Here is a 14,983-nt window from a genome sequence, read left to right as displayed (position 1 = left end):
CATGAAGACTCCTTAGGGTATACGCAAATTCATATGACTATGAATTTCGTGGTTCGCAAGTTTCGATTTTGTGTGCAAGGGAGAATATTGTAGGGACTCTAAACGAGGCTACCTACCTGTTGCTGGGCGGCTATCGACAGCTGCTGGGAGACGGGCCACACGTTGCCATCCCCAGTCTGCGTCATCTTCTCGCTGGAACAGACGTTACGCGTCGCCTCACCGCTACCCCTGTTCCCGTCGTGAAGGACCACCACCTCGTTGAACACCACACTACTGCGCCGCCTCTGGTGTCCGTTACCAGGAGGGCTCAGCAACATGCTGCTCCCCTGCGAGTTCTCAAATAAATACATAATTAAATGAGTAAATAAGCATCAGCAATCGATTCTTAACGTTTGCACATGTCTCTCATCTAGTGTATTTCCGACAAATAAATTGCAGGAGTAATCTGTTTAAAATGAAGTGATTAATGTTCAAAATTTTCAAATCTCATCAAGCCCATTACTGTGTAATACGTGTGGATTTAAAAAATTTGTTTCACAACGTAAATAGTTTTTAAGGTACAGAAAAGTGTTGATAATTATTGATTTAAGAGGAAGTACAATTAGCTAACCATCCTCTATAAAACATTGATGAGACACTTCGGAAAATGAATGTATCGGCCAAAGAAAGACAAGGGCCACGAAGGGCGTAAAAATGAAAGACTCCCTAAGCCTGGAATGCTCTAATACCGGAAAAGAACAAGAGTTGACCAAGAGAGATCGGATAGGATAGATGAAAGTGAGGAGCCTGGCACAAGTAAGTGGAAGCAATGCCAGAACTCAGCTAAGGGTTCCGTGGTCACTAACCCACGTTCCCGAGTTCGAGGCCTTTGGACCCGTTTTATTCGCCTGTTACGACAGGCAAGGTATACCGTGGGTGTTATTTTACTACCCCCACCCACAGGGGGTTAAGGTACGCCCGGGGGCGTCAAATCAGAAGACCTGCATCTGGCGAGCCGAACTTGTCCTCGGACACTCCCGACAGTATAAAAATCCATACGCCATTTCATTTCGTTATTTAATCACTCAGCATATGCTTGCAAATGCACGCTACACATTTGTAGGAAAGCGTCATACTGCTACAAAATCAATATATGATTCCTATTATTTTCTATATAGGTACCCTGATACTGATGGAGTAGAGCAGGCCTGCTATAGGATGACGCCACACCTCAGGCAAGGAGATGTGTTGCGTTGATTTGAGGTGCGAAGAAGGGGAATGGTCGTGGCCTACAAAAGGAACTTTTTCCACTACGAACTACTTATTGCCCTCTTATCGTACTGAGTTCCACCATACCGCATAATAAGTGGCTACAATATTATTGTCTGGCTCTCGTTTGCTGAATGGTCAGCGTACTGTCCTTCGGTTCAGAGGGTCCCGGGTTCGATTCCCGGCCGGCTCGGGGATTTTAATCGCTTCTGATTTATTCTTCCGGCTCGGAGACTGGGTGTTTGTGTAAGTCTCAACACTCTCCTATCCATATTCAGACAACGCACCACACTACCTACCACCACAGTAACACGCAATAGTGATTATATCCCTCCATATAGGGATGGCGTCAGGAAGGGCATCCGGCCCTAAAACAGGGCCAAAACACACATGTGAGACGCAGTTCTCACCTACGACCCCGCAGGTGTGGGAAAAGCGGTAGAAAAGGAAGAAGAGAAGAATATTATTGTCTAGCTAACATGGACGACAAATAAGGAAAGAAGGGAAGAAACTGCACAAAAAAAAAAAAAAAAATTATTGTATATTATGACGATTGTAGTAAAAGTCAAGAGCTCAAGTGCTCAAGAAATATCATTGGATAGGATATCCATATGTTTTTCTCCTCTTTTATATACAGCACAGGTAAACTGGATTGCATACACTGCAGCAGTTTTACGGTCTTTCCCCAGTAATGTAGGCTGCTTCAAGAGAAAATCTCCAATAACTTATCCCGAAAATATTGTGTCCATTTTTGTCATGGCACGGCATTGTAAATACACCGATAAGCTAGTAGTAAGTGGTTGCACTGCTCAATCTGTATACTGTGAATTGTAGTGTTAAGGTATTGGAAGTATTAAATTTTTGTGTACTTCTATGCGAATGTGTTGAAATAATGCTACACTATTCCTACTAGAATATTGTATGGAATTCTGTAAATCTTGTGTGAATTTCTGTGCGTGACTGCAGTTATGTTATGATACTTGCAATGGAATGTTGTAAGTTATATTTTCCTGGGTGACTGCATTATAAGTCTGTTAAAAGTCTGTTAAGGAGAAAGGGAGGAGAAAACGGAGGGAAATTTTTAAATTATTTTATGCAAACTTCATGTAAATTCCTATGCGATTGCTTTTAATTATATAAAATTACTCGTAATTTGTTTTTGATTTTTGTGTAGTTCTTGTTTGTTCTTTCCATATGTTTCCTTTTCCTTTTCTTTTCGTTATCATGTCTTGACATAATTTCTTGTAATATTTTTCCTTGTATTGTTTTGCTGTTATTAAGGAATTTATATTCATACTTAAATTCTTTGTTTCACTATTGTAAGTCATTTTATTTGTTACTTGTTAATAATAATATTGCATACACTAAGTAGTTTGGAACTTATGAAAAAAGTTGTGATTTTGTAAGAGGCAATGTCAAATAATATATAAATACCAACCAGGACGGCATCTGAACGACAGCAAGCCTGCTAATTTCTAACAATTAGAGATTCACTTATCACGGTATATTAGATATACGCACCTCTTGCTGCGCCTCTCCCCAGCCGTTCGACGCTGACGCCACTCTCAGAAGACCTCCTGGACGCCGCGGGCTGGCCATAGGATCTACATCAGACACCTCAGGACTGGCCCGTGGTGCCGCCTCCAAAGCGTCTGGCGGCCGACTCAGTTCGCGGCACCCATGGTGATGGTGGTGGTGATGATGGTGGTGATGGTGGTGATGATGATGGTGTACATGTCCTCTCGTGGCTCCTAGAAAAACGGAGAGAGTGTGTTATACTACTGAAGAACGAAATGGGACTGGAAATCAGTATGGAGAAAACTAAAGTAATGAATATTGACAGGCAAGATACGACTGAATGTGCTCAATTTTGTCTGTTGTCTGCCGGTGCTGGATACATTTATCTACTCAGAGTCAATAGTTACAAGTAAAAGTGGTTGTACCGGCCGTTTCAGATATAGGCTACCAGTGGCCCTCCAGCCCCGTACCTTCTGCACACAAGTGTCCTGCATGCACTAGTGATGAATGGGATGCCTAACCGCTGGTTTACAAAGGAGCGTTACAACGCACTATATTTCGGATGTGAAACAAATGGCATTCATGTTACTACACACATTATTGAACAGGGTGCATTTGTAAATACGCCAAAGGTGCAGAGATAAAGTTTAATAGCTCGTTAATCTATACACGTAAAGACATTCCACTCTACCAAGGAGTTGCTTGTACGTGCCTTGAACGATCCATTAGCTCAGGTGGCACAGGAACCGAAACGAAATTTGGAGGTTGTGGGTTCAGATCCCACTGGTGTCCGGTTCGTCATTCTTATTCTGTAGTTAACATCTCTTCAACACGTACTTTGTATACTGAACAAGACCTAATAAGTTGAAAGTTTATTTCGATGATCAGTTTTTATCAAATGGCTTATATGCTATTAATTTTTTGTATTCAAGTCAATGTTATCAATTTTATAATGTTTATACAGTAGAATTTATATGAACAATATAATAATCAAATGATACGTAACGATCAGTCAACTTCCAGCCATTTTAGCATAATACTGCTGAACTCAGATTGACCGACTCGTTGGCTGAATGATCAGCGTTCTGCCCTTTGGTTCAGAGGGTGGGGATTTAATTGCTTCTAATGAATTCTTCACCGAGATCGATAGCTGCAGTCGCTTAAGTGCGGCCAGTATCCAGTAATTGGGAGATAGTGGGTTTGAACCCCACTGTCGGCAGCCCTGAAGATGGTTTCCCGTGGTTTCCCATTTTCATACCAGGCAAATACCGCGGCTGTACCTTAATTAAGGCCACGGCCGCTTCCTTCCAATTCCTAGGCCTTTCCCATCCCATCGTCGCCGTAAGATATATCTGTCAGTGCGATGTAAAGCAAATAGCAAAGAAAAAGGGAATTCTTCTGGCTCTGGGACTGGGTGTTTGTGTCTGTCCCAACACTATTTTCATATTCAGACAACACACCACACTACCAACCACCAAAGAAACACGCAATAGTGATTACATCCCTCCATATAGGTTTGGCGTTAGGAAGGGCATCCGCATATGTTACGTAGTTTGCACCAGCGTCCCCACAGTTGTGGGGTAACATGATAGAAGAAGAAGATGCTGACCTCAGATTGTGCCAAATATGAATTTGACTGAAGACCATAACACAATGCGGTAAATGTGAACATGCTTTCTATTTCCTCTTTAAGCACAGGTCGCGAGAAAGAGAAATGTACACATTAAAAAAAAATATAAATCTGTGTTGTCATCTGTAGATGTCAAATGAAAATGTTAATTGTCCATTACTATGAAAAACCCCCCAAGTTTTTGTGTGATTAACGTGCCAAATTAATATATACTGTAGTAGGCTGGAGTCTTTGTCTATACATGCAATATAGTAGCTTCCAAAGTTTGCAGTTTATAGCCTGGATGGACGTTGGGTTGGACCATTATTTAACGAGCACTATGAGAGAGAGAGAGAGAGAGAGAGAGAGAGAGAGAGTGACGGCTGATTCTCCATTGTACAGAAGATAAAGAGCACAGTGCAAGGTTTTGTGCTCGCCTGCCGTCGCATGTCACTCCTATGTTCTAGCTATCAGTGCGTGAAATACCCGCAGGCTGCTCACATAGGCCAGTCTATCGTCTGCGGGCCGCCTAGCACTGTTTAATACGTACATCAGACTTAGAGATCTAAACGTTTATTATTATTATTATTATTATTATTATTATTATTATTATTATTATTATTATTATTATTATTATTATTATTATTGTTATTGTTATTATTATTATTATTATTATTATTATTATTATTATTATTATTATTACGTAGTTTTGCAGTTTATTAACAAGATTGTTTAAAATCCAGTAAACAGCTATTTAGGAAGCTTGTGCATAATTTATTCTAGACATCAGAGGCATTTCACTAACTTTACAGGTGAGCAGGAAGAAGCTGATGAGCCACATATTTTTCTAAAACTATCGCAAATGCAAAAACGACCGTAAGAGCCAATACGATAAAGAGTGCGGTGGACGGCATAAGGTTGAACTGTTGTATGATCATTTACCATTATTTATCGCTTAACCATCTGGCTTTTCTCTGTTCGAAAATTTTTAAACATTAAAGTTTGCTTCTTTTCCGCAATTAATTGGCCTCTTATCCGCTAAGACTACTGGATTTTTTCGACATTTTGGCTAGATAATATGTCCAATTTTTCTAATTGATGTGAATTAAGGCATGCGATACACAATTATTTTCTAGCCTTTGAAGTCCGATATAAGCTGAGTATCGAGTTTATTCGACATCATTAATTATCTACTGAACCAGCACATGATTACTTAGACTCTATCATTACCTATAGTGATGTTCTCAATATTGCCGATAACACTTTGGAATTAATTTCCATCGTACAATTTTATGCCACCCCTTCTTTCCGTCAACTTTTTAAAATGCTTAACCCTCCCGTTTCCATTCTTAAATTATATAATATAGCTCAATCTCAGGCTATTAATTCTTTAGGTGATCGTTCTTATAATTCTTCTATTCCACCACCAGTTATCAACTCTACTGCACTAGCATGATCATTGCCTTCCTCTTCCGTTTCTACCGTTCGTCCCCCGGTCATTTGTTTTCGTTGTAAAGAACAAGGACACATTGCTAAATATTGTAATATTCAGCCTTTCACCCACGTTGTTAGGCAGTAGACGTTTGATGGGAGAAAACCTGCCTTCTGTTTCTCATACACTGACTGACAGTGACAATGCAACACCAAGGAGGAGTGGTTCGAAAGGGATGAAAGTTGGGAAAAAAACAGAGACGGCACGGATGAATAATTGATGTTTATTTCAAACCGATATGCAGGTTACACAATGCGCACGGCATCGACTCAGTAGGATGTAGGACCACCGCGAGCGGCGATGCACGCAGAAACACGTCGAGGTACAGAGTCAATAAGAGTGCGGATGGTGTCCTGAGGGATGGTTCTCAATTCTCTGTCAACCATTTGCCACAGTTGGTCGTCCGTACGAGGCTGGGGCAGAGTTTGCAAACGGCGTCCAATGAGATCCCACACGTGTTCGATTGGTGAGAGATCCGGAGAGTACGCTGGCCACGGAAGCATCTGTACACCTCGTAGAGCCTGTTGGGAGATGCGAGCAGTGTGTGGGCGGGCATTATCCTGCTGAAGCAGAGCATTGGGCAGCCCCTGAAGGTACGGGAGTGCCACCAGCCGCAGCACATGCTGCACGTAGCGGTGGGCATTTAACGTGCCTTGAATACGCACTAGAGGTGACGCGGAATCATACGCAATAGCGCCCCAAACCATGATGCCGCGTTGTCTAGCGGTAGGGCGCTCCACAGTTACTGCCGGATTTGACCTTTCTCCACGCCGACGCCACACTCGTCTGCGGTGACTATCACTGACAGAACAGAAGCGTGACTCATCGGAGAACACGACGTTCCGCCATTCCCTCATCCAAGTCGCTCTAGCCCGGCACCATGCCAGGCGTGCACGTCTATGCTGTGGAGTCAATGGTAGTCTTCTGAGCGGACGCCGGGAGTGCAGGCCTCCTTCAACCAATCGACGGGAAATTGTTCTGGTCGATATTGGAACAGCCAGGGTATCTTGCACATGCTGAAGAATGGCGATTGACGTGGCGTGCGGGGCTGCCACCGCTTGGCGGCGGATGCGCCGATCCTCGCGTGCTGACGTCACTCGGGCTGCGCCTGGACCCTTCGCACGTGCCACATGTCCCTGCGCCAACCATCTTCGCCACAGGCGCTGCACCGTGGACACATCCCTATGGGTATCGGCTGCGATTTGACGAAGCGACCAACCTGCCCTTCTCAGCCCGATCACCATACCCCTCGTCAAGTCGTCTGTCTGCTGGAAATGCCTCCGTTGACGGCGGCCTGGCATTCTTAGCTATACACGTGTCCTGTGGCACACGACAACACGTTCTACAATGACTGTCGGCTGAGAAATCACGGTACGAAGTGGGCCATTCGCCAACGCCGTGTCCCATTTATCGTTCGCTACGTGCGGAGCACAGCGGCGCATTTCACATCATGAGCATACCTCAGTGACGTCAGTCTACCCTGCAATTGGCATAAAGTTCTGACCACTCCTTCTTGGTGTTGCATTTGCTCTGTCAGTCAGTGTATATCCCAAGCTTGCTCTCAAATACCCTCTTCTGATTTTTCGACTGATTGTGCTTCGTTTTTACCTCGTACCTTTCACATTCCTTTAACCATAAACAATTTGCCCTCTGTTGCTCTCCTGGATTCGGGCGCAGCAGTGTCTCTTATTAGTCTCAAGTTTTTTGAATCTTTAAAGTCAATTTCTCCCCAATTGCATTATCGTTGATGTTGTTAACCGGGGATTTATGTCCAAATTTGCATGTGCTCCCGCAGATAACATTCCAGTAGATGAAGGTCAGAAGACTGGCTATTCAAATGCACTGAACCTCGACGCCCGATCTATCATCGCGGGAATGTGTTGTCCCAATTCCGGCGTACACGGAGCTTCATCATGCATGAGCATGAACTACATGGCGTGGCGATCTGGTACGCATGTTCCAGAAGTACAGACAGCTTGTCCCTCATAAAGTTCAGATACGCTGCTCCATCCTGTCATCGTTTGCTGTAATGTTACGTTATTGTAAATCTGCCTACTGAAATTAAAGGCCCGTAAGCAGCTTTGTGGTTATTCCCTTATTGATCCTGTTCCCTTTTTATTGCAAGTTGCTTTACTTCGCACCGACACAGATAGGTCTTATGGCGACGATGGGACTGGAAAGGGCTAGGAGTGCGAAGGAAGAAGCCGTGGCCTTAATTAAGGTACAGCCCCAGCATTTTCCTGGTGTGAAAATGGGAAACCACGGAAAACCATCTTCAGGGCTGCCGAGAGTGGAGTCCGAACCCACTATCTCCCGAATACTGAATACTGGCCCCACTTAAGCGACTGCAGCCATCGAGCTCGGTGATCCTCATCCGTTTATTCCTCTGGCTATTTCCTTATGCAAGTTTGTCTCAGGATGATCGCTTATCACGAATGTCACGTAATGGTGAATATACTACTCCACCTAAGGATTTGTACTATCTGAAGCACTCTCTTTTCTGTTTCGACTCGGTTAATTGATAATTGTTAGGTTACCATTGATGCTTTCACGGCCCGTACTTATAGATATGATGTACGCTTTTTTGGGCTTATGCCGTGTCGAGAAAATAAGGTGAAATTCTTTACGTTCGCACAGAACTTTGGTCTGCGTCTTCAGAAGAAAATCTCAACTTTTCACGAGGAAGACTTCTCCAAGAATTTGAATTTACACGTCAGTAATAGAAGTGTAAGTCGAACGTTCATTGGTCACCAGATGGTTCACCGTACAGGGTACAGTGCTAGCATTCGAAGCGGAAACTGACGGCACCATCAGAATCACTCTGAGAGGGGGTCATCTAACAGTTGTACACACATTATGAAAGTGTGACACTGACACAAGCCTGGAATGAAACATCTAGTGATGGGGAACGTACGAATTTGGAAAACATCGAAGCGAAATAACAATAGTGAAGTGACAGGGAAAGGACTAATCACGTAAATTCTTCATGCCTGGCAACCACGTATTATTTAATTGATTGCTAGTGTCCCTGTTGAAATTGTTAGGATTTATGCGTAGTACCACAGCTTCCCGTATATTCCTAGACCTGTAGTGTCTAGTGTGGGTAAGAGCTCAAGCATCACGGAACACGGCATCGTGACTTCATTAAAATATAATGGGATGTTTCGTTATCGCATTCTATACTAGAGTGGAGAGAAAAGATGACTTCTAAGTTCTAGATTTCAAGTTCCTGAGTATTTAAACAGAAATAAACGTACATGTTTGTACTTTTCTAAATATTTGAGTGTGATTTGATACAGTCTGATGATGCTCTGTCAGGAACGAAACATGTCATTCTATTTTAATTAAGTTGTTTCTTTCTCCAATATTATACTGTTAGCATATAGTTTATATCAGGTAATTTATAAATGTACTACTGAAAATTAGTTTCGGCAGCCTGAAGTACCTAGCTGTTACAAACCACCTAACGATGGCATGGGTAATGATAACCGAACGTAAAACTGATCCCAATAAATTGGAGAAAAGACCAAGAAGAAGAACTGCGGATGATTGCTGTCTGTGACGGGGTTACAATCTTCGGATTAGAGTAACTTGTAGTCCTCTTCTCCTGGCCTCCTGAGGTATTGTAGTGTGTCTCACAGTTGAATCAACTACTGCGTCTTTGTTGCCTTTATTGGTCATAGGCCTTCTGTCCTCATGCAACTCACTGTATTTGTGTTCTGTCTCTCGCTGAGACTCGGAACTGAATGGGATTCATTTTCTCATCCAGAGCTGTGTGGCGCGCTGTCATTACACCAGCTTTCATCATAGGCTTCAACCTTTCCGATCTTCCGCCGACCGCTACTGGAGTTAGCTCTATTGATAAAGTTTCTGTTCCCTGATTCACCAGAGGCATTTGTATTCGTGTCGTCATGCCGTGAAAGAACTTACTAGTTGTCTGACTCTTTGGATGAATGATGGGCGTAACGACCTACGGTTCACAAAGTCCTGGGCACGATTCCCGGCCGAGCCTGATTCCTAAGACACATATGGTAAATGTTTGTGTTCTCGGGACTGGATGTCAGTGTTTCTTTCATACACATTGCTTAATTTATACATAAAACGCCGCACAGCCTAAGAGAAGAGAAACGCGAAGGAGGATAATTACTTTCCTCAGCTCCAAGCGAGTTGGCCGCGTGGTTAGGGTCACGCAGGTGTGAGCTTGCATCGGGGAGATAGTGCGTTCGAACCACCCTGTCAGCAGCCCTGAAGATGGTTTTGCGTGGTTTCCCATTTTCACACCAGGCAAATTCTGGGGCTGTACCTTAATTAAGGCCACGTCCGCTTCCTTCCCAATCCTAGCTCTTTCCCATCCTTGCGTCATAGAAAACCTCTGATGTGGTAGTGGGACGTTAAACCAGTAGAACAAACCTAACAGAAAAACAAAATAACAGGGTGTTTGCATCGGGAGGGACATCTGGTCGTAAAAATGTGACAAATCCGAAGTTACGATACAGATCGTACCCTCGACCCCATAAGGTTGTCGGAAAAGTGATAGAGACTGAATGTAGACGAGTTCTCTGGGATGCTTAGCCCGCCTGTTGGCCTGGATCGCTAAGTCGTCATTTCTATATGTTCTGACACCGTAGGTAGCCGGTTCGCGCTTGGCTGAAAAAGTTTCTCCATCAGAATATTGGCCGACAGGCTAGGAGAGGTGGTGATATGCAATTTCTAATCACTAGATTGCGTGCCACATGCCTCGATTCAATTCCAAACCTCTCCGCCGTGTTCATGTGGAGTGAGGGCATATTACGCTGTTGATGGTGATTCTTCGGATGGGGACGTTAAGCCTTAAGCAGACTCCTTGGAGGAGTAGCCTATGTACGAGTACTGGGTCTCAACCTCTCTCTTCCTGCTATCGTACATCACGCCATTCAATCTGATGGTAATACTTGATCCACTAACGGGACAAACTGGCTAACCATAGTGTGAGACCACAGAGACTTGACGCTTTGACGATCATGACCATCAGGCGGGATTTTTGTTTTACATTTTTGTACCCTATTTGTCTTATTTCAACTCATATTAGGCATACTCAACTCGAAAATACGTTCAGTTGCATTTTCGTCTTTTGCCTCTTCTTACGTATATTTTAACATCACGTTAAAACGAAATTAGGCATTTTCTCTAAATAAGTGGAATTGGGATTGTAAATTAGTCTGTAAATTGCTTGATTAATGCTGGGTGGAACAGTAGTTCCGATGGAGGACTGAACATTAATACTCAAATACTACTGTTAATATTCATGTTACTGAAAAATTGTAGATGACAAAATGCCTGGTTTTTAATGCCCTATTTCACTTTGTGCACTACATGACAGTAACAGAGAAATTATGGATTTTAAATGTTAAATTATTTTCAAGATGCTTTGATAATTTGATATTTATATTTGATATTTAATCATAAATGGCGGTGTACCAATTTTTTATTTTTTAGTTTTTGTACCTCATGTACATAGACAGCTGTTTGTTGTCATACTTATTTTTCCATACCGGTATTTCTTAATGTGTTATGTTCTATTTATGCTTTGGCTTATATTTTTTAGTTTGAAATTTACATGTATTTTATTATGATTTTTCTCTTTCTTTTTACTTGTATGCTCGGAGTTTTTTCCTTTATTTGTTGAGATTTGCTTTCTTTCTTACTTATATGGTCTCCAAATCGGTATTTAGCTTAGTTATCTTTGATTTTATAATAGAATAGTAGAACTACTATATATTTCTTTTTGTATGATCCTCTAATTTACGTGGTTAAGTGTAAGGGAGGGCCACGAGCCCTAACTTCGCCACTGATAAGGTCAGAATAAATAACTAAATAAATAAATAAATAAATAAATAAATAAATAAATAAATAAATAAATAAATAAATAAATAAATAAATAATAAATAAATAAATAAATAAATAAATAATGCGGAAAACAGATTGCATTGGGAATAGATGGTGTGTCCTGTATATTATACTAAGGGGAATCTTGATGATGGTGAGGTGCAGTTAGAACATGCTGAAACCGAGGAGTCATTTTATTGTTTGTCAGACAAAGACTGACTTTGAATTAAATTCAATCGGCCTTGATTTTTTAATCCCGGTTAGTTTTTTGATCAACATGAATGTTATTCTCTTCAGAGAACGATTAATGCTGTTTTGAATTCCTCACGGAAAGTACTTACGATCGTCTGTAATGGAAGCAATTTATACAAACAAATGTCCTTGCTCTCTTTGTCAGTGACGACTACATGGCAATTATCCAGCAAAAATCAATGTTGATGGTAGTAATTTCCGAACAAATCTGGCAACGCTTACCACGTCTACGCAGTAGAGGTTTGATACATCCTACTAAAATACAGACACATGAAATACGAGCCCGCGTTTTAAGACGTTTAGTTAAGGGATAATTTGCCAACATGTCATCTTGACTTAAGGTACAGTCTACTGCAAGTATTTTTTCTCAGAAAATGTACATTTTTCCTTAACAACTAATTATTTCATCATATAAATAGGGATAATTTGCTTTGTTTATTCATTCGCAAATCACAGGATACAACTACTGTACACTGACCACTTTTCACATGATGAACTTAGTCCGGCTCCGTCTGCGTAACAACACGTTTAACATGCTGCTCAAGGTTTAAATTGAAGTGGGAATTCATCTTTATTTATATCACGATCTTACATGATCAAAGTAAACTTCCCCGGAACCACCTAATATCAAGGGAATAAATGTCACCCACATAGGCAGCATACAACAGCACACATTCACTTATTCCGGATGTACACAGACTAACTATGTAACGAACAGCCGGAATTTTAAGAATTTTATATCACAGCAATCAATTGTAACAATTTTAACTTATCTCATGTAGCCTATCAGTACAATAATTGTATTTTATATTAAATGTGTTTTAGATGTTTTAGGAATATATATATTGTTTAATTTGTACTTAAGACTGATGATGGCACATAGATGCCGAAACTAGTACCATTTGACCATTAGACATGTGACTGAGTCGCAATAAAACGTCATTGTATTGAATAGGTGGACCTTGAAAGAATTTAATTTAATTTTACTGTGATGAACTAAAGAACGGAAACTTCACAAAAAAAAAAGTAAATAACCTCCATGATAAACATCACAAACGAATAACAAGATATGGTAAAATGAAATGGCGTATGGCTTTTAGTGCCAGGAGTGTCCGAGGACAAGTTCGGCTCGCCAGATGCAGGTCTTTTGAGTTGACTCCCGTAGGCGACCTGCGCGTCGAGATGAGGATGAAATGATGATGAAGACGACATATACACCCAGCCCCAGTGTCAGTGGAATTAACCAATTATGGTTAAAATTCCCGACCCTGCCGGGAATCGAACCCGGGACCCCTGTGACCAAAGGCCAGCACGCTAACAATTTAGCCATGGAGCCGGACACAAGATATGGTACATACAATTAACAACTGTCCAAATTGAATACTATAGGAATGTCCATGTCCATAGTCAAGTCATCTTGAGCCAAAATAGTGGCAGCAAGCAACTTCATATTAAATATTATTTGCCCCGCTCTGGAGTATACTTTTACTTGATATCACGTCAAGATCGTGTCCTTTTTTCGTTTTATTTTTTACCTGTGGTTTAACGTCGCACCAATACAGCGAAGGTTTTCGGTGACGCAAGGATGGGAAAGGACTAGGATTGGGAAGGAAGCGGCCGTAGCCTTAATTAAGGTACAGCCCCAGCATTGGATCTGGACGGGGAAGTCCTCAACCCCGACACGGCACGTCCCAATGGCTAATATGGGCTCTCGTGAGAGAGTGGTGTTCGCACCCGCGGATCAACTGAGGACATGATATAGTGGCAGCAGCTATATCATTAATGCTGATAGGTAGATCGATACGTCGACCTTGTATCAGCATACAGCTGCCTCGCGTCCTATCATCCTTGGATGTTACGATGTGACGTGGTTACTGCGCATTGAGGAGGCAACGGGAAACCACCTCAATTAATTTTCCCTAGTAATCACCATGGCTATGCTTGCAGCAAAATTAATATCCAGAGTAAGCTCCTCAATCGGAAATACAAGTACAGCAATAGAAAGACTGTAATATCAAGATACAGTCAAAATTGGAACTTGGAATGTGAAGACGATGAGCCAGGCGGGAAAGATTCACAATGCAATAAACGAGATGACAAGAATGAAAATAGATATTCTAGGAGTAAGCGAAATGCGGTGGCCAGGATCTGGAACCATCAACATAGACGAGCACCGAGTTTGCTACTCGGGTACAGATAATGGTATGCATGAACATGGGGTAGGAATCGTACTGAATAAAAGAATAGCCAAGTGTGCTGACAACGTTATTCCAGTCTCACCACGTGTTATGTTAGTTCAAATCAAAGCAAGGCCAGTTGATTTAAATATTCTTCAAGTCTACGCTCCTACTGCAGACAAACCAGATGAGGAAGTCGAAAATTTCTATAATAGCATAAACCATATCCTGAATAAGCTAAAAAGGGAGACCTTAACATAGTCATGGGCCACTTTAATGCAAAACTTGGGACGGGAAGAACATCAAACGCCGTCGGACCCTTTGGTCTAGGAGACAGGAATACTCGAGGAGATGACTTGGAACTATTTGCAGAAACAAATAAGTTAGTGGTGATGAATATATGGCATAAACTAGCACCACGCAAGTTATACACATGGAAATCGCCCACGGACAAACCAGGATACATTGTGAGGAATCAGATTGATTTCATGATGGTGAACAAGAGATACAGAAATGGTTGTACATCTGTCAGAACATATCCAGGAGCAGACATACAATCAGACCATGTCCCAGTGGTTGGAAATTTTAAGATCAGAATGAAATATGTTGTCCCCAAAACAGCAAGGAAATATGACTTGAGAAAATTGAAAGATGCTACCATACAGCAGACAGTCAAGACAGCTCTAAACAATAAATTGATTGACAATGGTGACGATGTTAATGAAAAACTCACACACCTACAAGAAGTGATAAAAGGAGTAAAAGAAGAGCATATGAGACCGGACATTAGAAAGAGGAAAACGTGGATGACAAATGAGATTC

At 41.8% G+C, this 14,983-nt stretch overlaps 1 protein-coding gene across 1 annotated transcript in view; it reads right to left on the bottom strand.

Moving 5' to 3' along the window:
* Positions 1-14,983, bottom strand: part of Ca-alpha1T (Ca[2+]-channel protein alpha[[1]] subunit T) — a 614,336-nt gene that overhangs the window by 312,467 nt on the left and 286,886 nt on the right. The window contains exons 9-11 of the mRNA XM_068228299.1: positions 2,782-2,999; positions 1,170-1,190; positions 117-326 (exon numbers count right to left, since the gene is read on the bottom strand). Of these exons, the coding sequence (XP_068084400.1) occupies positions 117-326; positions 1,170-1,190; positions 2,782-2,999 (449 nt within the window). The remainder of the gene's footprint in view (positions 1-116; positions 327-1,169; positions 1,191-2,781; positions 3,000-14,983) is intronic.

This window comes from Anabrus simplex, chromosome 6 (assembly GCF_040414725.1).
Source record: "Anabrus simplex isolate iqAnaSimp1 chromosome 6, ASM4041472v1, whole genome shotgun sequence".
In the NCBI taxonomy this organism is placed as follows: domain Eukaryota; kingdom Metazoa; phylum Arthropoda; class Insecta; order Orthoptera; family Tettigoniidae; genus Anabrus; species Anabrus simplex.
Note: the sequence above shows the minus strand (reverse complement) of the source record. Positions and strands in the feature narration are given on the sequence as shown.